This window comes from Pleurodeles waltl, chromosome 5 (genome assembly GCF_031143425.1).
Source record: "Pleurodeles waltl isolate 20211129_DDA chromosome 5, aPleWal1.hap1.20221129, whole genome shotgun sequence".
Classification (NCBI taxonomy): domain Eukaryota; kingdom Metazoa; phylum Chordata; class Amphibia; order Caudata; family Salamandridae; genus Pleurodeles; species Pleurodeles waltl.
In genome coordinates this window covers 518,237,850-518,264,103 of record NC_090444.1, presented here as the reverse complement: position 1 = coordinate 518,264,103, position 26,254 = coordinate 518,237,850, and the positions used below count along the sequence as shown (strand labels likewise).

At 44.3% G+C, this 26,254-nt stretch overlaps 1 protein-coding gene across 3 annotated transcripts in view; it reads right to left on the bottom strand.

The window, feature by feature from the left end:
* CFAP61 (cilia and flagella associated protein 61) overlaps window positions 1–26,254 on the bottom strand; it is a 1,725,308-nt gene that overhangs the window by 1,316,007 nt on the left and 383,047 nt on the right. For all 3 annotated transcript variants that reach the window (XM_069234340.1, XM_069234338.1, XM_069234339.1), the window contains one exon: window positions 16,810–16,902. In XM_069234340.1, coding sequence (XP_069090441.1) covers window positions 16,810–16,902 — 93 coding nt within the window. The remainder of the gene's footprint in view (window positions 1–16,809; window positions 16,903–26,254) is intronic.

Here is a 26,254-nt window from a genome sequence, read left to right as displayed (position 1 = left end):
AGGCACCAAGCCACCCACCTCCAAAACCCCCACCTCTACCACTAGAGCCCCTAGTAACAGCAGTTGTGGTGGGTCAGGTAACAATAGCCAATCCAAGGGTGTAGCTGGGCTCACTTTAGGAAGTGTGGAGGGGGCTGGTTTAGTTAGGGAGACTACTGAGGCTGTTTTAGTCTCAGATGGGGGAATTGATCTTGCCACCCTTGCTGCCTGTCCCCTTAACCTGGGTCAGTACATGCAGGTGCCCTTGTTAAACGGTGTTCAGGCAGAGGCCTTCAGGGACACAGGTGCCAGTCTCAATATGGTGACTGAAAAACTGGTGTCCCTTGAGCAACACCTACTTGGTCATCAGTACCAAATGACTGATGCCCACAACAATACTGTGTGCCACTACATGACAGTTGTTAATTTCATCTTGGGGTGAGGGTGCGGGGGTGATACTGGTCCAAAGAAAGTTGTAGTGTCCACAGACTTACCTGTAGAGTGTCTACTATGGAACGACTTGGAGACTTCGGCTTGGGCTGAAGTAGAGTTGGAGGCCCATGCAGCCGTGCTGGGCATCCCAGGGCATATTTTTGCTTTAAGTTGGGCAAAGGGCAAAAAGAAAAAGGAAACTTGGAGCCTGAAATAATGGCCCAAGAGGCTCCCAAAGCCAAAGGTAGAAAGGGCAAAAAGTTGCCCCCACCCCACCCTCCAGTGAGGACTCCCCCTTTGAGGGGGAGGAATCCACTCCCTTGGCAGAACCTACCCCTGAAGAGTTGAAAGCTGACACAGCTGAGCTCTTAGGTGCAGGGGGGCCTGCCAGGGAGGAACTCAGTATGGCTCAGAAAACCTGTCCCACGCTGGAAGGGTTAAGACAGCAAGCTGACCTTCAGGAAGCAGGGGATGTCAGTGGAACCCACAGGGTGTATTGGGAAGACAACCTCTTATACTCAGAACCAAGGGAACCCATACCTGGTGCCACCAGGAGGTTGATAGCATCCCTGCAGTATACAGAATTTCTGTTGACCCTTACTTATGACATTCCCCTGGCATGTCACCTGGGTGGGGCAAAGCAAGACTTGGGACAGGCTTGTCCCACACTTTCACTAACCCCATATGTCTGAAGATACAAAGGAGTTTTGTAGCTCCTGTGTCACCTGCCATGCCAGTGGCAAGACAGGTGGCACCCCAAAGGCCCCCCTAATTCCACTACCATTGGTTGGGGTTCCCTTTGAGAGGGTTGAGGTGGATATTATTGGCCCCCTAGACCTCCTTACTGCCTCTGGAAACAGATTCATACTGGTGGTGGTGGACCATGCCACCCGGTATCCAGAGGCTATACCTCTAAGGACCACTACAGCTCCTGCAGTGGCAAAAGCCCTCCTAGGTATCTTCTCCAGAGCGGGATTCCCAATAGAGGTGGTATCAGACAGAGGTACACACTTTATGTCTGCATACCTAGAGGCCGTGTGGAAGGAATGTAGAGTAACTTATACGTTCACCGCCCCTTACTACCCCCAAACCAATGGGGTAGAGAGGTTTAATAAAACTCTCAAAGGCATGATCATGAGACTCTCTGAAAAACTCAGAAGGAGATGGGGATGTCCTGCTGCCATGCCTCCTTTTTGCCCACAGGGAGGTTCCTCAGAAGGGAGTGGGCTACAGCCCCTTTGAACTTCTGTTTGGACACCCTGTTAGGGGTCCACTTGCTCTTGTAAGGGAGGGCTAGGCATAACCTCTCAAGTACCCTAAACAGGACACTGTGGGTTATGTACTTGGCCTCAGATCCAGGATAGCTGAGTACATGAAAAAGGCCACAAAAAACCTTCAGACCAGCCAAGAACTGCAGAAGCAGTGGCATGACCAGAAGACTGTTCTAACTGTTTACCAGCCAGTGCAGAAAGTGTGGGTCCTGGAGCCTGTGGCTCCCAGGGCACTCCAAGACAAGTGGAGTGGCCCCCATTCTATAGTGGAGAAGGACGGTGATGTCACCTACTTGGTGGACCTTGGCACTCCCAGAAGGCCCCTCAGGTTGCTCCATGTGAACCGCCTTAAACTCTACTATGACAGGGCTGACAGGACCCTGCTCATGGCTGCTGATGAGGGACAGGAAGAAGAGAGTGACCCTCTCCCTGACCTCTTCTCCAACACTGCAGCTGATGACTCAGTGGAAGGAGTTATCCAAGCAGACTGTCTTTATGAATCTCCGAAAGAAGACTGCAAGAATCTCCTAACGGCAGTTCTCAGAACTGTTTTCTCAAAGACCTGATCAGACAGCATGGTGTGAACACATCATTGATACAGTGGGCATGCTGCCTATCAAAAATAAAATTTACAGGCAATCTAACCATGTTAGAGACTGTATCAAAGCAGAGGTGCAGAAGATGCTGCATCTAGGACTCATTGAGCACGCTAGATAGCCCCTGGGCTAGAGCAGTGGTTCTGGTCCCAAAACCTCACTGACAAAATCCGAAGAGAGAGATGAGGTTTGTGTTGATTACAGAGGGTTCAACACTGTCACAAAAGTTAGGCAGATGAGCTCAGAGATACACTGCATATGTCATGTATCTTAGCACATTTGATCTGACTGCAGGCTATTGGCAGACCAAGTTATCAGATGATGCTAAAGCAAAGACAGCATTTCCAACCATTGAAGGGCATTATCACTTCACAGTGATGCCCTTTGGTTTGAAAAATCCACCTGCCACTTCACTTTTCAGAGGTTGGTGAATACAGTCCTCCAAGTTGTGGAAGCCTATAGTGCAGCTTACCTAGATGATATAGCTCCACCTGGGATGACCACCTGGTCCACCTCTGGAATGTTTTGGAGGCCCTGCAAAAAGCAGGTCTCACTGTCAAGGCCTCTAAGTGCCAGACAGGGCAGGGGAAGGTTGTGTATCTGGGCCACCTGGTAGGTGGATGTCAGATTCATCCACTGCAGGGGGCGATCAAAACTATTTTAGATTGCACTCCCCCAACTACACAGGCCTTCTTAGGCCTCATTGTGTACTTCAAGAGGTTCATTAAGAACTATGGCTCCATTGTAGCCCCTGTTAATGACCTCACCTCTAAAAGAATGCCTAAAAAAAAAGTTTATGGACAGCTATCTGTCAAAAAGCTTTTGAGGACCTTGAACATGCCATGTGCTCTGCACCTATGTTAAAAAGCCCTGACTACTCCAAGAAGTTCATAGTTCAGACTGATGCTTCAGAGGCAGGGGTTGGGACAGTTCTTTCACAACGTAACACTGAGGGCCAGGACCAACCAGTTACTTTCATAAGCAGAAGTTTGACCCCCAGAGAGAGGCGTTGGTCAGCTATAGATAGGGAGGCCTTTGCTGTGGTCTGGGCCTTGAAGAAGCTGATGCCATACCTGTTTGTAACTCACTTAAGTGTTCAAACAGACCACAAGCCCCTTCTATGGCTCAAACAGATGAAAGGAGAAAACCCCAAATTGTTGGGGTGGTCCATATCCCTTCAGTGAATAGATTATACAGTGGAACATAGACCTGGGAGTAACCACTCCAATGCAGATGGACTCTCCAGATATTTCCACTTACAAAATGAAGAATCATCTGGGCAAGGTTAGCCTTCTTGTCCTACGTTTTGGGGGGGGAGGGGTCAGGGGGCTGTGTAGGAAAGTACCCTCTTCCTTGGCACGGTTACCCCCATTTATTGGCTGTAGGCGTGTTTGACTGTGTTCACTGAGATCCTGCTAACCAGGACCCCCCTTGATTATGCTCTCTACCTTCTAACTTGGTAACTTGTACCATTTTTCATCCCCACATTTGGCATACTGGTACCCCCATGTAAGTCCCTAGTATATGGTACATAGGTACCCAGGGCCTGGGGGTACCAGAAGATCCCTATCAGCTGCAGCATGTATTATGCCACCCATAGGGAACACATGCAAAGTGTTCTGCAGGCCTGCCATTGCAGCCTGCGTGAAAAGGTGCATGCACACTTTAACTACCAGGTCGCTGCACCAGTTCACTGTAACTCACCCGTATGGCAGGTCCCCCTAGCCCAGAGGGCAGGGTGTAAGTATCTGTGTGTGAGGGCATCCTTGCACTAGCAGAGCTGCCCCCACGAACTCCAGCTCCATTTTCCTGGACTTCAGGAGTGCAGGGACGCCATTTTATATTTGTGCTGGATATAGGTCACTGCCTATGTCCAGCTACATAATGATAACTCCGGACCTAGGCATGTTTGGTATCAAACATGGAATCATACCCCAATAATATTGCAAGTATTGGAAGTATGGTATGCTTTGAAGGGCACATTTGGTGCCCACTGTGCATAATCCAACCCACACCGGTTTAGGGACCCCCAGTCCCTGCTCTGGCACAAAACTGCACAATGGAAAGGGGAGTGACTACTCCCCTATCCATTACCACCCTAGGGGTGGTGCTCAGAGCTCCTCTTGAGGGTTCCTGGGTTCTGCTATCTTGTTTCCAAGGTTCACTGGGAACTCTGAGAACACCTGAGTAGCCAGGCCAGGCAGGTGACGTCAGAGCCCCCTCCTGATAGGTGCAGTTGGGAGGTTAGTAGCTCCTACTCCTCTTGGACTCCACTGTGACTTTTGGACTTGGTCCCCTCTCTCCACAGGTCTTCTTCTCCAGGAATCCACTGCTGGTTTCGTGCAGTCTTGTCTGGGTGTCTTCTTATCTTCTTTTTCTTTCTTTTAGGTGGTTTGGGGAAATTCCAGTGATTTACTCCTGCTTTCCTGGTCGCCTGGGGTAAGGGGGAGGGAAGTTACTTACCTCTGTTGTTTTCTAGTACTCCCAGCTCCACTCTACACATCTCATTTACCTAGGTGGGGGTCCTGTGTTTGCATTCCATATTTTTAGTTTATGGTTTGGGCTCCGCCCTAGGGTCACTATTGGTAATTGCTATTTATTGCTAGTTACACTGTTTTCTATGCCAATAACGTTTTACCAGTGTACACAATTAGTGTATTACATACCCGCAATTGGAGAGTTGCCCTTCTAGTATTTTGTGGTATTGTGTTTAAAAAATAAAGTACCTTTATTTTTGTACAACAGAATGTTTTCTTTCATGTGTGTAAGTGATGTGTGACAACAGTGGTTTTGCATGAGCTTTGCATGTCTCCTAGATAAGCCTTGGCTGCTCATCCACAGCTACCTCTAGAGAGCCTGGTTTCTAAACACTGTCTACACGTCACTAAGAGGGGATACCTGGATCTGGTATAAGGTGTAAGTACCTTGGGTACCCACCACACACCAGGCCAGCTTTCTACAGTAGGTGGTCACAAGGTGTAGGGCCCTCAGTGGTGCAGGACCTGCTAGGTTTCTGTAGAATGGCTGGCTGGGTGCTCAGGACCTCAAGTCCTGGCTGCCATGCTCTTAGGCCTTGCCTCCCAACTCATATAGAGCCATCTTGAGGCTAAATCCGTGCACCTAAGATATTTTGGGACATCGTCGCAGCCCAGCTAAACCAAGCAATGCCCCAAATAGTGGAACTGATCAGGCAGACTTCATCCTAGGTAGACAGGAAGGGAACAACATCAATAAATGTGTCCATCTCATTGATAACAATACACAAACCAGCAAGATCTTTGCACTCAGTGTCCTTGCTCATGTGTAATTTGGCGGCATACCTAAAGTTTGATGGTTTAAGATAACCTCAAAAAGTCTTAAGCGTTGAACTTTCTAACATATAGAGAACAATAGTCACAATGTAGAGCACTCTGCCGTCTGTGATGGGCCTATGAATTCATCTGCAAATGTATCTCTTGTCCTCATTGACCAGGTTGAATCATTGAAATTACACTTCACTAATTACACCAGTCCAACATGAACCACAGACAAGAAACAAGAACAAGCAGTTATGGATGGGTAATGTAGCAGCAGTTAAGATGACCACACTCCCTAAAATACTTTACCCTGGGATAATTAAAATACCTTTCAGAGAGAGCTACTGATAAATTCAGCTGGAATGGCAAGAGATGAAAACAGTCAGGAGATTACGGACATTATGTCCCATGGAGGATAGGTTGACTATCCGATACATTCAAATGTATCTTGAGGCGGATCAGCTATAATGCATAGTGAAATGGTGACAGATGTACACGGTGAATGGTTATGTGGCTAGAGAAAATATAAGAGCAACAGCACTGTACTGTTCTGCATTATGAGAACTCCTGCAGGGATGTGGGGCAAACTGGGCACCATGAAGGGGCATCTGACCTATCTCTTACCATCTAACAACTTCACTAACTTTATGCCGACCCACAGGGCATAGGGTTTGTGCTCTAGAAAGAGGTGACTTTGTCAAATGGAAAGAAGGCAGTTGCTCAAAACTGGTTTCACAAAGGAAGTCTTTGAGCCTTTTATAAAGATAAAGCAGAACTTTAGATTTCCGTAACGGAAAGGTTCCGATACCTACAGGTAACACATTGAGTCCTCAACAAATCTGTAAACAGGGTACCACATGAGGCCTGATCCCAACTAAAAATGACTAAAATAAAGATTTGTTACACAAAGTATTGTATATTCATAAGGGTGTCTCTACTCCTGGGATGGGGCAGGGGTGGGGGTGAAGTGCATAGTTTGCGATTCCTGGGGGGGGGGGGGGAGGAGAAGGGGGAGGCAGGATTGGGAAATTCCGATTTTGGACTCACAAAGAAAAGGACCACTATTGAAGGCTGAATATTTTAGGAACTGCACACATGGGAAGCTGTACATTTAGGGCTACTGGGATGGTATTATACACCCAAAACATTTGCATGCCATGGGTAAGTCATGGTAAGGTGCATGCTAGAGATGTGGTGACAAGCGGTCATTCCTGCACATCCTTTGGGCCTAGGTGTAGATAGCCACATTTTGAGTACAGCCAACGTCTTTGGAGGAACAAAGGGGTTTGACAACCCTAAAAAGCTAGAAGTCAAACTCCTGGGTATCTATAGTTATAAACAGCTCAAATGTTCTCCCCTGATTAGAAATAAACTTTCATATGCTTCAGTAATTTATCCTCTCCATATAATAAACTATCAAGACCCCAAAGGTCAAGCAGTGATTGTATAAACTGTGGTATCTTCTAATGATAACAAAAGTAGTTTACAGGGCATAAATGAAACATACACAATGTTATGATACAACATACCGTACTAAAGTATTTAGCAATGTACTTTAAAGAACTGTCTTGTCTGGGGAACCTTTAAGTCCTCAACTTCCTGGGCAATGTGTTGCTTTATGTCCTCAATTCAAACTCCTAGAAGACATCGGCAAAGAAAATCAACACTCCGTGCCTACCACTTTATGAACACTAATACGCCTGCTTGCTCCATGGCACTAGAGCCATGCAGCAGGTGTTTATGAACACCCACACAATATAAATCCAAAAAGATAAAAAGTCTTCTACTTGAGGTGATCATGTCACATACTGCAAAGGAGATTCATGTGTCACAGGGTTCCATAAAAATGATTATTTCATCCCAAATGCATATAAAATATGGTCAGGCAGCAAATAAATCCAAGTAGGATCATACCAAATGCCAAAGAGCGCCACCGTCCTTCTCTGGGACTTTGGGTTACAACACAAAATAAGATGTATTGCTTTGTTAGATATTCACATCTCTGTCAATTATTGCTAACCTAAAGATCGCAGTACCCTGTACCAAGTTAGCGGGGTGGGAGTTAAGGGAAAGACTGGTAGGAGGTGTTTGGTTAGGTTCCTCGTTTTCATCGCTTTATGAAGATTATTGTTGTAAATGTTTTGAAATATACAATAAAAGAATGAAAAAAAAAAAAAAAAAAAAAAAAAAAAAAGAAGAGGTTATACTTCACTCAAGTGTTTTTGTAGGGTGTCCTTCTGCATGGAGGATGGAGCTTTCTGTTTTATTCCTTATAACTCTGACATCTTTTGCTAAGTCCCCTCTTACAAAAAGGGAATGGTAAGAACCCACATAACCAAAAGAATGAAGTTTAGCTTTAGGAGCTAGCAGGGTGCAAAGATAGACACTTCTCTTTTGAGATAAAAGCAGCAGATCAAATCTCAAGCCCTGTCCTGAGCCGTGGGAAACTGGGATGCTTTTAATGCAGAGCATCAGTGTCATTACCTAGTGGCGAACTGAGGAGAACCAATAACAAAACCAAAAATAACAGAGAGCAGCATTAACAAAACTGATTTAAGTCCATAACTTTCCTAAAGGTAGCAGGGGTGCATATGAGTGCCTGCCCTTCCAGGTGAAAACAGAGAAAAACTGGTTCAAAAGCTGTAGAGATTCTTGTATAGGATCTGCAGCTGAAAAAAATGTTGATGGTGAAAAAAAGATGACCCCTCCACCCCTATGGCAACCGGACAATTAGGAAACTGAGAAAGGACATGCATCCCAACAGTAGCGGCCCATTGATAAAATATTAGTAATCATGGTGATATTCTACCTATCCCAGGCATGAGAGTGTCCCTCTGATATAGTGTGGGAATCTTGGCACCAACCCTGGTTGTGCCTAGATTTATAGAGGTCCCTCCTTGCCATATTGTGAGCATTCTTGACAACATACTGGAAATAATGAACTCCTGGTTTTCATTTCTTGACATATTTTGAGCATTCACTATGACATTTTGGCTACACCTGGCAAAACAATGAGCCCACCTTTGATTTGTAATTGGTATTCGTGTAACATTCCCTCTAGAATATAGACACATATTGTTGGCTTTAAAGGTGAAGTGGAGTCCGTTTGATTTTACAGTCACTGCTCATGTTTGGAGATTTTCTTTAATCAAAGGTTAAAAATGTCAATATATATGAGGGATGTCACAAGTCTGCTAACTCCACAGGACAATATACAATTTGACCTTTCCTCTCAAATTATGATTGGATATCAAATTTCAATACATGAGTACCCCTCAGCATTTGACAATTGGAGTGACAGAGAAACTTCTGCATTCAAGAGATTGTCTTTACAGTGCAGCAATCAGCTTTGTAATGGACTGATTGAGATTAACCCTAAAACACAATCTTTTCAAATTTGAGGACATCTTTTACTTGTAGACTGGGTATACTTTGATGTGTTCTACTTCTGGCCCCAGTCAAACAATTTTTTATGGACATAATTCTTTTTAGAGAAAATGGATCTTTAAGGAGATTTATCCTGACAAACATAGCACATCAATGTACAAGAAATACATATAGGTGGTGTTTTCGTCATTTGTATGGGGAATTAGATTGATTTTTTTAAACACTTTTATTTATTGATATTTCAAATAATACATATTAACGTAGCCATAATATGTTACATGGATATACACTCACTTCACTGCACCTTTATTACAATCCTATATTCAATCGTGGTAATCCGCAGTGTAGGTGTCTAAGGTGCCTCAAATTCTTAGTGGCATGTTTGTGAGACAGGGAGTCAGTAATGAGATTGATATTAAAAAAAAGAATTCAATGGCTGAATTCCCAATACCCCCATTTAGAATTTGCCAAAGCACAAAGTAAAGAAAACATTATCTCCCTAGATTTGAAGATCATATCTTTTGATAGAGACAATAATGTTTTACTAAACTTTGACAGCTTCCGCCCATGTATGTTAAGGCAAAATCTCCAATTTGGACAACTTCTCCGTATCCAGAGGGATTGTAGAGATGCCAAAGACTTTATGCACAGGCTGAGAATCTGAACAAGATACTTTTAAACAGAGCTATCTTAAGACTCATACATAGTCAAGCAAATGTGCAATGCACAACCACAGAGACTATCTACTGGAAATATGTGAAAAAAACTACGATAAGTAAGATTATCAAAGTGTTCACTTATAATCCGTTGGTAAATAAAACTAAACAAATCATGAAACACTGGATAGTCTTGAAGGTAGGAGGAAAAGCTTCCTATACTCCGAGATTTGCTTTTAAAGGGGAGATAATTTCAGAGAAAGGTTGGCGCATGTTAAAGTACCAGGGGGACTTTGCCTGATACTGAGGACAGTTTTGAAAGGGCATCCTTTACCTTTTCCATCACCCTGTGTACATTTCTACTGCAAGTTCGCTGAGAGTTGTAAAGACAAGAGGCACAAGTCCCTGTGATGCAGGAGTCAATGAGGATCGGTCTCTGGAAGATGCAGGTTGGAAGAAAAGGCAATGAAAGGCCTTATTTATATACTGGTGTCAAATAACAGACTGGTTGGGTCCGAAGGCAAGAGGAGGAAAATATGCTGAACTCAAAGCCCCGGCAGTGCATGTCTAAACCCGATGGTGGAGAAAAACAGTCCAAATGGAGTACTTTGTAATACTCATGCACTTTGCCATCTACACGAGGAGTCAATATACACCATGTGACTCAAAAGAAACCTGCAAACATCTGAGACGAACTGTAGATGGCAGGTGTGTAACGAACCTGTTTATCTACTGCAACACATGCTACGAACATATTTATACTGATCACTGATCTATTTTGGCTAATGATGTAGGGAGGGTCTGATCAGAAGTTCTTCTAGTTCCGTTATGGTTTCTTAGTTTCATTCTTGATTTTTCTATTCTCATAGTGTTAATCCAGGACATAGTGTGGGCACTCACAATGCCTTTTTGGCTATTACTGGTAAAGTAATGGTCCGCCCTTGACATATGAATGGTATTGCTGGCAACATTTTAGCTAGGGTGTGAAGTCATGTAGTTGGCCTTAACAATAATACGATTGGGGAGTAGAGTAATAATAAGAAAATTCACAGTTCTCTAGTTCAAAGTCATGTAATCTATGCTGCTGAAAGCACAGTAAAGATAATACCCACTTGCCTGTCCAATTGATAACAAGTGAGCTGAAATGCTGAAGGGCGTGGCCTAGCAAGATGGGCAAGTAAACCCAGTCCTTACCAGCACCGCTCACCCCAAGTGAATCTGAAACCATCTGTGCTTACCACCTCTTTGCCACCCCCCATCATTTTACCCCCGCACGCAAGTCAGTGTGTGCGTGGCACTGAATTGCAAGTCCTTGATAAAATCCTGCAGTGCTTCTCCACCTTCCTGACTCCACAAGGCTACTACAATCACAGCAGCCACCATTGTATACACCAGTGGCAAATGCATTAAAGGTGGCGACCTGTTGGAGAGAACAAAACAGGCCGCACATACACTCAAGCAGCCATCAGCTATGCCTCTGAGCCCCCCCCCCCCAACAAGTTACACACTGCAGTGGGCAATGACAGCAGGCCCAGTGGAAGAGTGAGCCAGCCTGCTGGATCTGGTTTCCAAAGAGCCAGAAGTGGCCAAGGGCCGGAGCAGCAGCTGGGCCAATGGACTAGATGTTGGTGCTCCATTCTCAGCCCTGAGGCCTCCAAATGGACCTCACCAGCGCAGCAGGATTGGTAGTGGGGGTGCTGATGTTATATCGCCACTGGCACTGGGCAGGAGGCGGAGCACTGAGCTGGTGGAAGTGAGCAGGTTGCAAGCTCAAGCTGACACGGCTGCGGTGTGCCACGGCCCTCTCCTCCACATACCGCTGACCTTAAGGGCGCGTGTACTGGCTGGCTGCCTCAGGCACTGTGAGTACCAGCTAACAATTCTCTCCACTCGCCAACTATTTTGTTGTCTTTGCAATAGCTGTGGTCTGGTGAGAGTTTTGAATGGACCAAGTGATGGCGTGGGACCCTCTTTCATCCCCCAATGGGTGCTCCCACATCAGGCCAGCATCCCCAGAAGTTGAAGCACGTCAAGGCGAGGAGCACACCCTGGGCTATTTGTGCTACTCGAGTTGGGGCTGGCAGGCAGGCTAGGGGCAGCATATATGCTGGACATGCGAGGAGAGCACGTGGGCTGGTCTGGTGATCTGCGGTTTCTCCTACAGTGCAGCACAGATGCACTATGACAAAGGATAGGGGGCTGGAAACCACTAAGCAAGGACGAATGGTCAAATTTGTGAAGCCAATTGCACAAAACTAAGATCTTGCCTCGAGGCTTGTCAAATTACTCCCCAAGAATGGAATTGACAATGTGTTTCACACACTCCAGGGTCGACGTGGCATATGGAGAATAAATACTTGGTGGTTGTTGGTCGCTCAGCTGATGGGCCTCTTTTGGGATAGTGGAGTATTTTGCACTTAACTGGGACTCTAAGATTACTTCCAAGGTACCCTCAGAGGGTGGGCCACAACTTATATTAAGGGGAAAATACAGGCTAAAAGTTGAAAGACAGAGGAGCCCGAGGCCAGTATGTCTTGGCTAGAAGAACAGTTAGGTGAAATGGACAATTAGATGGTTAAGAGGTCTCCACAGAACCCAACCAAATCAGAAATTGTTTGGGGAGGCCCACACTGCACATCTACAATCCTTGAGCAGTGTGTAGTAATTGGGGAATAAAGCGGGGAAGTTACTGTATTGGCTCGCTAACAAGTAGTAATATCCAGACTGGTCCCCTGTATTAGACTCCAATCATACCAATTGGCCTTCATGGAAGAGGCCATATTGACTAATTTGCACACTACTACCGAGACTTATATGATTTGTGTCCCTCCTTAAGAAGAACTTGATAATTTCATATGCAGAGACTTACCAGTGCAACCACTGTCCGGTGACCACTGCAAGGAGTTGGGCATGCAGTGGCTTTCATCCAATTTTTTTGATTAACACTGTAACGAAAATAATGGCTAAAGTCTTCTCCATCAGACTGCCAAATGTAATTTGTTCATTAGTAAGAGAGAACCAGAATGGGTTCATTCTCAAGAAAAGCAACAGATACTATCTACAGTGCCTCAATGAAATATTAGCTAATTAGGGACAACTACTAGGGAATGGGGGGGGTCTCATTCTATTAGATGAAGAGAAGGCATACAACGTTGTGAGTTGGCCTTTCCTCTTTCAAATCCTTGAACATATGTATTTTGGTCTCCGATTCGAACATTATGTTACAACCTTGCACTCAGACCCATGGGCGAAAGGCAAGGTTAACGGTGCACTGTCAGGCCCATTCCAAATCTATAGGGGCTCTAGCAAGGGTGTTCACTGTCACCCTTGGCGAGTGGATGCCCAAGTAGAGGGGTTCTGTTAGTCCACTGACCACGAGGACTGAGTGTCCGTGTACACCGATGATATGCTTCTCTACGTACAAGATCTAACTAGCTCCTTCTGGCAATATTATAGGCATACTGACAATCTATGCAGAGACGTTGGGTATGACATTAACTGGGGGAAAACTACCTATGTACACATTGCGGGGGTACACCCTAGAGAAGTGGTCTTCAAACTTTTTAATGCTGCACCCACCCCCCCTCCAAGTTGAAAAATAAAAATCATTGCCCAGCCCCCCTGGGATCACTTGAGGACCGCTCCAGAGTTTGAAGACCCCTGACATATAGACTATGTGGTAGTGGGTATACAATAGAAGGTAGAGCACTTCCAATATTTGGAAATGGAATTCACATTATTTCCTGATTGAGAGTAGAGACTAAACATAATTCCTTTGCTTAAAAATCTGATGACAGACAGAGGCATTGACTTCGCTGCTGAGATCCATGATGGGGAGAGGAGCCCTATTTAAAATGGCTTAAACATGAAACAATCATTCATGTGAAACTCACTTGTCTCAAATATATGATCAGGCAGGGAGTACTGCTATTTAATGAATCAGCCCAAATAACAGCTACAGTCCAACAATAAAGACAGATTAAGAAATCTGCCTGACATACGTAATTAGCAACCACTACGTGAGCTGGCATATGGGTTCACATCATAATTTTTTTTTATTATTTTCTAGAATACACACAGAATTATATTGGTGAATAGACCAAACTAGTGAAAAACTGCACCCCAAGTGAAGAAACACCAATCTGAACAATTATAATCTTTGATCAAAAGCATTCCTTGGTGTAATGATACATAATGAAAGGCAGCCAAAGCTGAAGGTTATCCAAATACATCCACAGGTTGCTTACTCTTGTGGGATAAACAGTGGCAGGGTCTGTCAGGTGTCGACGCCGTTTCGAACCTATCCAGGATACAAGGGTCTCATCAGGACATAGGGTGACCTGGGGATGGTTGTCTGAGAGGATGGCTGGAATAGAATTTCATAACTCTATAGCTGCATTCAATTGAGGACAAAGTCCTCAGTGCCACTTGGAGATAATGTATGATATGGTGATAAGGTACTATAAGGGCAGGCCTTAGACAGTGCACACAAATTAACACGTTCATTCCGTGAGGATACTCTGTCCCTCTTTAAGACAGAGTATCCACATGGAATGGATGCATTTATTTGCACGCATGGTGCTTGATCTTATCATAGGTTAAGCCCTTCATTTTCCAACATCAAGCCGTGGGCATCGTCTAAGGCTGTTGTCTCAGGCAACCACCTCCCAGGTCACCCTATTTCCTAATGAGACCCTTGTATCCTGGATAGGTTCGAAACACCCTTGACCCTAGCGCTCAATATTATAGGAAACTGCGATTTAATGTCTATACTGTACAGTAAGTCTACCCCTTTTGGTCTGCCCGCAGTCACTGACGCTTTTGAGCTTGCATACAGTTTTAAAAGATATAAAATTGCACTGCAGTTTGACAAAATCCACCCCCCCATGGAAGGCACTTGCCTGGAACATACAGCCAAGTCTGAAGGAATCCATTTGTGGGACTTAATTGGCATTACAAATCTTTGAGATGTCTGGTCCCAAGTTCATATGATGTACTAAACAGAACTGTTGGAGGAGTTCCAACTACACAAAACCCAGTTTTTCACAATCTGCAGGTGCGACATGCCCCGGAAAACTACAGAGAAAAGCTACAGGATATCCCGGCTTCTAACCCACTAGAGATTAAACTGGTTGTAGAGGAATTAGGTGCCAGAGGGGTGTCCCAGTTAAACGGTTCACTAGTGGTTATTTCCCTGGACTCACAAATGACCTTGAGGCTAAAATGGGAGATGGATTGTGGCCTGCTGGAAGACAAGGAGTGAGTGGAGGCAAAGATGGCAGCTCAAACGCTGCTAATTTCCTCTGGCCAGCGTCTGGCACAATTCCGATATTTTTTACAGGATCTATTATAGTCCTGCAAGGTTATGAAAGATAATTAAATTCTCGCAACCTCAGTGTACAAGATGTGACGAGGGAAAGGCTTCGTTTTATCATGAAATTTGCAACTTCCCGAAGGTTATTACTTTCTGGAAGCAAGTGGTCCGGACTTTTTTGCACAGTGACTAGAAAGTTGGTCCGTATAGACTCGAAAATGTTAATACTGGGAATTCTTGAAGGCTGGGCCTGCACGCGAAACTATTTGTAGGCCTGGGACTATATCGCCCAAAAGAGATATCCCACAGTACAGGTGTGCCCTGGACATACCCTCAATTGTCAGATGGATTACGGGGATGGTTTATTGTGCAGCCGCACAAGAAATAGTTTGTGGATGCCCAAGAGGCATGCAAAGGAATGGGGCAAACTGTGAGATTATGCTCAAAGGAATGGTATGTAATGGTAATTCATATCTGCCGCTCAAGCCACGTGCTGTCAGCCTGTACTAGAGGTCTCTGTTTGGTATCAATGATAAGTAGTGCATTCCACCCTAAGGTGTTGCTTAACCCCAAGACTTAAGGACAGTACTACACGCTAAGGGGTGTTTGACTTACTTTTATTAGTGGAGCTCCTACCCACACCTTCCCTCTTTTGGTGAATCAGCAATGGAGCATGAAGGAGAAGACAGAAGCACGTCAATTGAACTACGACATGAATATGTAAACTTGACCCCTTTGTTAACGTGATGCAGAGGGGACCTATTAGAGTATCCCTCATCTTACCCTGACTCATTTTGTTTGTTTTGGTCTTAATTCTGTGACAGATGGCAAACTCAGTGAGGCCGATAAAGGTGGTGTCCCCTGAAGAGTACAGGCAGCAACATAAATAACACATGAGGGCCACTGACAAAGATGGACCTGCCTGCCTTATAAAAATAGGCCTTCTTTAGGTAAGGACCTTACACACAACACATGTAGGGGCCCATGGGGGTGCCACCATGTTTGATTTCTACCAATATGAAGGCAGTCCCAATGATGAAGCAAGCCACAAGATGTGGATGAATGTTTGACGTCCTTTTACATGACACTCTTAAACCAGCCATCACACACCAATCAGAGGTCAAAGCTTAGTCTTGTTCCTAAGCGGATTTTGTTGAGATTACCTGCTTGGCCTGTCATTATTCGGGCAGTCCCTGTCATAACCGTGGTCCCATCCTTGACATATTGTAGAATTCCTGGTGATACTATGGTTATCCCTGCCATGAGTGGTTCATCAAAATCACATTGTGGGTATTCCAGGCAACATGATGACTCTCCCTAAAATCACAGTGGCCACCATTGACATATTTTGGATGACATTCTGGCTAGTCTTAGCATTAATAGGGCCTATCCTTGATATTTTGCAGGCATTCTTGGAATTTTGTCTCTGCGTGGTGTAATGATTGCCGTCCTTGACATTATATTAGTATTTCAGGTGCCGTTCTAGCTATCTGCTCATTCTTTTTCTAGAGGCATTATTTATAATATTCTGCTATCTCTAAATATCAGTGGTTGGTATGGTGATATTACAGCTATCCATGGCATAGGAGTGGCTCATTCCTGATATCTGCCATTAGGGACTGTGCATGAGTATTTAGTTATGTGCTTGGGCAATAAAGTATCTAATTTGATATTTAGAGTCGGTGACTGGGGCCTTTCAGTAGTGCAATACTGCATGCTTAAGAAAAGACATGACATTTAGCGGTACAAATGAATACATTGTAAGCTTGCAGTAAACCATTATGACATTCAACATATAGATAAAACTCTGTACTAACGTATCACTCTGTAAAGTTTGAAATTACAAGTTTATAATTATTATATTGTATTCAAGCTTACCTCTGATACCCCAGATACGGAACGTGATCTTGTTGGTCCATTGGAGGCATTTTGTAACTCTTTTTGAGAAGCTTGTTCAGACACAACAATGTCCTATGTAAACACAAATAATCTTTATGCACTTTTGACCTCTTTAGCCTAGAATAAACAAAGCTGCAATAGGTCTTCAAACTAATCCAGTCATTATCAGACCATTATTGACAACGTTTCTTCATGAAATCACACCTTCTACCTTTCAATTTTTCTTCATTGGCATGGGTTGGTGTAGATATTTTGATTTTTGAAGCTGTGTATTTCAATGTCTACTAAGGCTTCAGGACTACTGCAGAGGGCTGAAAGCCAGTTTCCTTGGCTTTGTTTCCCCCAGTATTGCACCTGTTACCGAGGGTTTACCAGACAGTTTGCAGGCTCGAAATCAGTCATTGTGTTGTGAAGCTAATAAATAAAGAGTGCACTGCAAATTCGTTATGTTGGACATGGCCCCCACTGCAGGTTTACCCCAAACGTTTTGCCTTCACCTCTTCTGTTTTCTGAACCCATTTATGTTGGTTTTTATGACTATGTGCAGTTTACGACACCTATCCAGTGCTCAAGTGCTTGCGCTCTCTCCTTTAAATATGGCAAAAGTGGTTTAAACTTCATTGGAACATTTTATTTGCCTGTAACTCCATAGAAAATTGTACTATATGTACCTGCAGCCTGCAAATCAAATGCTACTAGTAGGTCTGTTGCTTTCACTGCGCCACCCTTCAAAGTAGCTTTTTTAAACAGGTCTCAGGCCTGCCACTGTACCCTTGCATTTTCTTGTCCTAACCATTTGATGCTGCAGCCTGTGTCCTACGTCACATGACTGGGTATAGATGGCATTTGGCCTTGTAAGCTATTCCTCTCAAACAGTGAGACAAATGTGGACTAGGTGTTGGCAGTAATGAGCCATCGTGCCAGGAAGGGAAGGGTGGAGTTGTTCCCTGCCCCCATGACATTTTAAAGGGGCTGCCTCCAGCACACTTGCAAATAACTTGACCCGGGCTTATTGTCACCCCAGAGCCCTTAAAGCCTAGGGAGAGGAAGAAAGCGAATTCCAAAACCAGATGTAGGGGAGATCTAGAAGTTTCTCCCACTTCAAAGCTGGCACCAGGTATAAATGTAGGACCCTCAGACCAACTCTGCAGTACACTCCTGGACCTCTGGACACCTCAGAAGAATGGCTGTCTGGGGCTTGGGACCTGCCCTGCTCTCTGAGAAGGAAGTTTTGACTGCTCCCTTTATCTAAGGCTGAGTGACTAAGGGTCAGCTAGCTGACATCCTGTTCTGAGCTACAGGGACACAACAAACTCCAGAGGCTTTCTTGCAACTGCTCAGCTGATCTGCTGCACTGGACCTGCAACTGGACCAATCTGAGCCCTGTTGGCCTCTGCAGGAGTGAGTCCCTGATCGCCCAAGAGGTGCATCTCCAGGGTCCTGGGCCCTTGGCTGGCATCAGAGAGAACTCCTCCAGTCCTAACCAAAGGTTGCATCAAATCCGGTGTGAAGCAACATAAAGCTCCGCAAAGTCTCACTGCAAAGCGGCAAGTTTAATCAGAACAGATGGCGAGCAAAGCAAATCCTTGCCGCACAGCTGCAAGTTTCCTCAGAACTGAAGCCATGTGATACAAAGCTTCCTGCACAGCTTCATGGGAAAGTACACCAGACAACGCAAGCCTTGCAAAGCAATGCCACACAGATACTGCACAAAAGAAAAGAGGTACAATCCTCAGCAGACCAAACCTGGTCCTGTGCCCAACCTGCACTCTATCATGGATGGTCTAAACTTGTGACTTTGTCCCAGGCAATCGAAACCAGATACCCTCAGTTGCCACTACATTTGTCTAAATCTTCAAAATACAATATCTCAAGTTCTAGTGATTGAGTTTTTTGTTGTTTTAGTCTCAAATTATCTATTAAATCAATATATTTTTCTAAACTGGTCTTGGCTTTTTCCTGTGCTGTATATTCATTTTATCACTGTTTGCGTGCTGCATAAATACTTTACACATTCCCTCTAAGTTAAGCCTGACAGCTTTTGTGCAAAGCTACCAGAAGATTAAGCACTGGTAAGGGTTTACACCCCCTCAACAAATAAACCAATTTCTCACACATTGACTATGTACAAAGTCTACCATGTCCAGTCACATAATGTTTAGGGGTTGTGTAGTAATCTCCCTCATGCCTCACAGTTGTCTCTGCATGAAAACTGTCAGTTTCATTACAGTAGTTCTACAGATAGAAAAGACTAACTTTACATTTCCAATATTTTATAACATTTGAAGATAGAGGGTACATATTTAAGTTTAGGAAGCCATATAGTCCGATTTACACATTTGGGAATAAAACTCACAAATGTGAAAATGGCCTTGAAATATCTGATTTGGAAAATATAGTTTTAGGGGCTAAACATTCACTTCATCTAGTCAGTATGACCTAACAAGAATGTCACACCAATATTTAGAGGTAACACCTCTTTATGAAATGCAGCTGAGATCCTTACAAAATAATATTCCATACTGTTCTCATCTGCATTAAAAAAATAAAAAAAGAGACGAATAATGGGAGGAGGTGTGACATGCCCTGTGGCACCTTCGATTTGTCTTCCAAGGGATCCACTGTACTATATTGTTCTACTAGCTGTGTTAGGATTTCTGTCTGTGTTGTGCTCTCTAAGGAATGTCTGTCATCTTAACGGTCTGAAGAATAAGCCCTGGAGATTTCTTAGATCAGAAGTCAACTCATCACAATGTGGAAAAAATTAGGTGCGGTGCCAATTAGGGACAGGTTGCTATTGGTGTATGCGTGACCTGCAAAGGGATCATTGCTTCACTGTTTAAAATGATTTGCTGGGTTACACAGCTTATTCAAGTTATGCAAAGAAGACAGAAGAAGAAGAGACTTGCCTGACCAATGCTTGAATCTCTTCCTGACTAAACTCTCCTGCCAGACCCAAGGAATCTATCTTCCTTACTCTTCACAGCCTAACTGGAGCACCTGTCCTGCTGTAGTGTTTGCCTTCTGCTTTTTGAAGACCTGCATCCAAAACTGGAAAGACTGTCAAACACGTGTGTGATTCTGAAAGCAGAGAACCATGCAACATACCAAAGAGAGCACATAATGTAGTGACTGTCGAGGTTGGGAAAGAAATCTGGACCAGATGCACAATCTGTTGGGTTCCTTCTGAAGATGTGCCCAGGTCGACTGAATGAACAAGTTACTTATCTCCGGTAACGCCTTATCTGGTAGAGACAGACTAGATGCAGATTCCTTACCTTAGAATTCCCCCCAGGCGCCAGACTGAATCAGAAAAAAATCTTCAGCAGTACCTCAACGCGTCGGTAGAAGGTGTTATGACATCGACGGGGTCCATATAATCCCTCCTCTGACGCGCTGACGTCTGTTTCTTCTGTGACTAGAATCTGTGCAACAAGGCGGAGCCACTATAGAACCTGGCAATGGAACAGTGCATCAACAAGAGAGGTAGATGTAATTCTGATTTACAACCACTAAATTGAAAAGCATGGCAATAGAATGCCAAGAAAGCAAGACTGAAGTAAGGTAAAACAGTTTGCAGAGCTGGGAGGATGGGTGGGTCGGTAAGGAATCTGTGGTTAATATATGTCTCTAGCAGATAAGGCGGTACCGAAGGTAAGTAACTTGTTTATCTAATTAAGACAACTAGCCGCAGATTCCTTATCTTAGAATTCGATACCAAAGCAATATCAGCTGAGGAGGAGGGTCTGCAAACACATCCTACCCACGTCTTGCAATAAACAACCAGTCTAACTAAAGGAGTAGTGGACCAGGCATGAGAGAGACAAGGTGAGAAGAAGCATTCATCTCACCAGAAGAGCAGTGGACAATCCACAGAATATTTTAAGAAAATATGAAGCACCACGGGGGACAGAGTGTATGGCAATGAAAATGAATCTGTTGGTAGAGAACAACAACAGGAAAATAACAAAGTACCCCAAAGACGGAGCTAAAGGATTAAGGTGAAAAAGCGCCCCAACAATCACTGAGATAATAGGAATGTTACACCCGTCAAGGAGTAACCTTAGAGGATATGAAAAAAGGGAAGCAGTGCATTTATGCTGCTTCCACCAGGACGCATAGGCAAAACGCGCAACTTAACTCTGGAAGGGAGAGTAACTCAAAAGACAAAATGTACATCTCCAGGACCACCCAAGGAAAGGTGTAACAGAACTGTGAGACACATAGAGCCAGTCGACAGGAGACACAAAAGGTTTGCCACATGCATGACATACAATGGTTAAATGAGGAGGTCTGGAAGATACATGCTGAGACAACCAAACGCACAGATATAGAGGTAAAGACATTGGAGTGTCCATACATGTTGTTTATAGACATGCATAGGGCCAGGTTAACACATATGCAGATATAACATTAGCGACATAGACCTATGAAGCGAAAATGATATTTATATATATAAATAACCCCAAAAAGGAAAGCGTAGCTCAACAACAACACAGGAGTAAAAGAAAAGAGAGGAGAGAGGGTACACCCCTCAAAAAAGAAAAGCCAGTCAAGCAGGAAAATCAATGCTAGCTGACTAAAAGTTAAAAGAATTGAGTAGAACCACCTGCTGATAGAAACCAACAGAAAAATTGCGGTACATGAAAAAGATCAACACTAGGCAGACAAATGCCACATGAGTAGATGCCAATCATAGAAAGGGTAGGACAATGGCAATGAAAATCTAGCAAACAGAAATAAGTAGCTGAAGAAAGACTGAAGAAAAAAGTGGCAGAATCCTGGAGGGACAACCAGCGTATAAGAAAGTGATCCAATATGTGGACCCTATAATGAAATAATCTGAAATATAAGGTATATTCGACTTCGACACCCAGAATGGGGTTTGGACACCAGACTTGCAGAAGACTGTAAGGCCAAATGTGAACGTCCATATCTGTTGACAACAGTCCTAAACACCAAAACAATATAAAGTTAGGAAGAAGGACATGTCCGACAGAAGGAAGACATATGACTACCTTCTTGCAACTGACAGAAAGGATCAAGCAAATGCTAGGATTGGAAAATCCCTGAATATAGGGATCAAAAAGATGACGAAGGACACACACAGAAGGGGGAAGGATTGTAGGAAAGGGAAAAAAAATGTAATGGGAATAGAAATATAAAGACAGGCACCCATACTCAAATGGATGATGCCCCAGACCTGCAAGCAAAGGGCAGGGGAAACAAATGGGCACATTAACAGCATGGAAAGACTAGCCAAATGTTGCTCCATTGGCAGGATAGAACCCTTGTCCTGGCCACTGTGTACCCATGAAACACTTTATATTTCCACTGAGCTGTAGCTCTGTACCCGCAAGGAAGATATATATATATATGTATGTATATATTTATATTTCAGCAATAAGTGGATTGTCTCCATGACAGGACCAAAAGGTCAGAAGGACGAAGATGTCCACGAAGAAGGAGGAAATGATGAATGTGGCACAAGTCCAGACAAGAGAACATGTGAAAACAAATCAAAGGTTTTGAAGCTGGTGCCCTGTAAGGGCAACAGATTATGCTCCATACTTGTTGCATATAGTAGACAGAATAGACTTGTAATCGAAGAGGTACCAACAACTCCAACAGAAACAGACCATGGAAAAGAGGCAGAAAACCATCTCCTACTGCACCAACGGGAAACAGCATCTGTAAAAAGAAGAGCAGCAGCATCCTTTGACACAAAAAAATATACTACTCCCATAAGAAGCACTTAGCAAGTTCGCAGTAGGGAACAGGCAATTATAAAAGAATGGTCAAAAGCCTACACCAATTGCTTCGAAGAGCAGAGACTGAAAACGACTTCAACACGAGGAAGAACCCCATAGAGAGCACAATCACTTAGGGAACCCGCCTATCAGCAGAGTACAACAGAAAACCCCCTTTTAGAGGTATTAGACCCAAGCAGGGTCACAAGAATAATCAAACCTGTCCATTAAAAAGAGAAACACATCACCTGCAATGCAGGAGCACCATCTTGAGTGCTGAAACATAAGAATAAAAGCACCTGCGAGGAGAAGGAACACTACACCAGGTGTCATTCTATAAACAAGAAACACATCTCTGTAAGGGCAATAGAAAAAAAGTGCAACAGGGGAAGAAACAACTGCTCTTGAACAAAGGAGCCAAGCGATGAAGAGGCCTTAAGACTGAGTTCCACCATGAGCATCTCTAAAGCGGCGTAAGGCCGAGTTGGCATGTGCACTAAAAAGGGAGGTGCCATCAATAGGCAAATCAAGTAAAGATGCCTGCACAGCTTCTGAGAAAATGGAGGAACGCAACCATGTCCTTCTCGCAGAGCTACCGAAGAAGATATAATCCTTCCATACCTCATCTGATACTAAGGTTGGCAGCCTGCTGACCATCCCGTACAAAAGGCGTTAGAGGATTTGTAGCCTCGCCAGGCAGAGAAGGCAAAGTGCGCTCTACTATGTCCAACAAAATGCGGGAGAAGCAAGCAAGGACACAGGAAGCACTGATTGAACACAAGGCAGAACTAGATGTTGTAAAAATCTGCCTACCAAAAGCTTCCAGCTGTCTGGCTTCTCGCTGTGGCGGGAGAGGAGAAACCTGCGTAAAACTGTGTGCAGCCAGCAGTTGCACCACAAAGCTTTGAGTAGTTGAATGCTGACGGAGGTAAGACAGATCCTCCAGGACTGGCCTGTGTCTATGTGAGATAGAGCACTCCACCGGGGGGCAGAAACCGGTTGGGTCCAAATTCCCAGGAGAATATAATAAAGAGCCTCACTATAAGGTAGGACCGGCTCCACAGAAGACTGATCAGGATGTAAGACATCAAGTAAAGTGTCCGTAGACAATTGCACGGTAGGAAGTTTGTTGTATTTACGTGCGTACCCTCGCGCACGGCCTCGCGACTAGAACCCCGAAGGTGAAGGGGTTGCTAGGCGTTTGGACGGTGGCGCGAGGGAAACGCCGAGGAGAGGGACGACGGTGAGGACGGTTGGACGGAGCGGCGGTATTTGGGGGCGCTTGGAGACTGTTGATTGGAGTTATTTTACTGTTGTAAAATAAAGAAGACTTGCGCTTACCGGCCTCCTTGATTACTTCATTTTGGCGACGAGGTGGTCCGGTCTCCAGGCACAGCGAGCCCACGCATCAGCTGTTTAACAGCTATTTTCAACTTTGCCCCCAACGCCTTATTCGTGTGCCAGCACGATCGTGGAGGATATACACGAAGACAGCAGGCTTATTTTGGATCTGGCTTACTCCACCCCGTGGGAGGAGTTTCTTCTTCCTGTGTTACGCCAACCAGATATAGAAATGGCCTTTTTGTGTCTTGATGTGGAGAGGTTACACAATTGAAGACGAACCTTTGATGAAGAAGGATTTGGGTCTGCAACGCCTCCATTGTACATTCAGAAACAAGTTTGCTAAAAAGTTAAAAAGGAAAGGAGCACCTATACTCTCGGTACACGCATAATGGTCATTTAGAAGGTATTTGAGGAGTTATTTATTTATGATTCAACTAGCTAGGAAGCAATAAGGGCTGGTTGGATTATTTATTTATATTCAACATACAAAAACGTTTACAAGAAAAGGGGGTCACAATTTTTGTTCCTGTTTCAAGGAATATTTCTTTAGCAATTTATTTTTGGGTCCAACATGCAATCTGTTCTCCCTCCACCACCATTTCTAGAGAGCCCTGGCGAACCACATATAGTATGGAAGCAGTGGTACGATGCCTTCGAGACGTACTTAGGGGCGATAGGGGCATCACGGTACAGGCCTGAACGCAAAAAATGTCTTTTCCTGCATTCCATTGGTTTTGAAGGGAGGGCTATTTTTAAGTACCTACCGGACTTGCAATTGGCCGATGGTGAAATGGATGAGTACCAAATAGCTGTGAAGAAAATGAGCGTCAGGTTTGATGCTCCTCCTAGCTTGGTGGTAGCCAGGCACAAGTTTTTTAAGAGAGAACAACGTTCTGGCGAAGATGTTGACACTTACATTTCGGCGTTGCGTCTTCTGGCTGCGGAATGTCAGTTTGAAGCGCTGGGTGATCAACTCATCAGAGACCAATTTATTTGCCAAGGGACAGACAAGTCTATCAGACAGAAATTGTTATCATTGGACAATCCAACATTGACTGAAACCATAAAAATTGCAAAGAGCATCGAATCGGCGATCAAGTCGTCCAGAGAAATTGAACAGACAGCAGCTACCAGGGTCAACGCCGTCACCAACAGAGAAGATAAAAAACCAGTAGTTAAAACAAGTGGACAGAAGAACATTAAGTTTGCTAATTCTAATGTTTTTTTCAAACAAAAAAATGTTTGCTTTAGATGTGGAAATATGCCTCATCAAAAAGGGTTTAAGGCTTGTCCTGCTTGGAATATCCAATGCAGGAATTGTGGCAAGGTTGGGCATTTTTCTAAAGTGTGTCAAGGTGGCAAACGTGAATCTGTTGTGACAGTGATGGATGAGAATGAAGAAGCAGTTGAACACCTCATGGGAGAGGTTCAGGATATGGTTTTAGTTGTTGATAGTGGTGTGGTTAAGTCTGGGGATCCCGATAACTGTGTGGATCCGTATGTGTGTGTTAGAGTTGGAAACAAGTCCTTGCGTTTGCTGGTGGACTCAGGGGCTAGGATCACCATGATTACTTTCGACTTGTTCAACCAGAATTGGAAAGATCGCGCTCTGGAGCCACCAGACAGGGCTCCAGTGTCTTATGAAGGGAGGAAGATTGAGCTTCAAGGTTTTTTTTGAGGATATACTTGAGTTTAGGGGGAGACGTATACATGGGAAAATTTATGTAGCGGCTAAAGGTTTGAACATCTTAGGTTGGTTCCATCAGGGTTTGTTTGGTATGGTGTTGCGACCAGGTACATTGGAACAGGTTGCAGTGATTAGAGAAACGGATGTGATTGAAGGTCTACTCAACGAGTTTCCCAAAGTTTTTTCAGGAGAATTGGGAAAGCTGAAAGGTTTTAAACATAAGATAAAAGTAAAATTGCATGCTACCCCTGTCAAGCATAAGATTAGGTCGGTGCCTTTCAGTGTGAGAGAAGATCTGGAAAGAGAATTAGAAAGTTTACAGAACAAGGGGATCATAGAACCCATTGAATCCTCTTTGTGGCTTTCTCCACTGGTCGTAGCTAAGAAAAAGAATGGAGAGTTGAGGATTTGTGTGGACCTGAGAGCGTTAAACAGGGAGATATGGGTGGACTCTCATCCCTTACCTAATATAACGGAAATGTTGTCTACCATTAAAGGCGCGAAGGTGTTTACGAAGTTAGATTTGGCCAGTGCATATCATCAGGTGGAGCTGGATCCCGATTCCAGGTATTTGACAGCATTTGTATCGCCTTGTGGTGTTTTCCAGTTTTGGCGCATGCCTTTCGGGTTGGCTTCTGCAGCC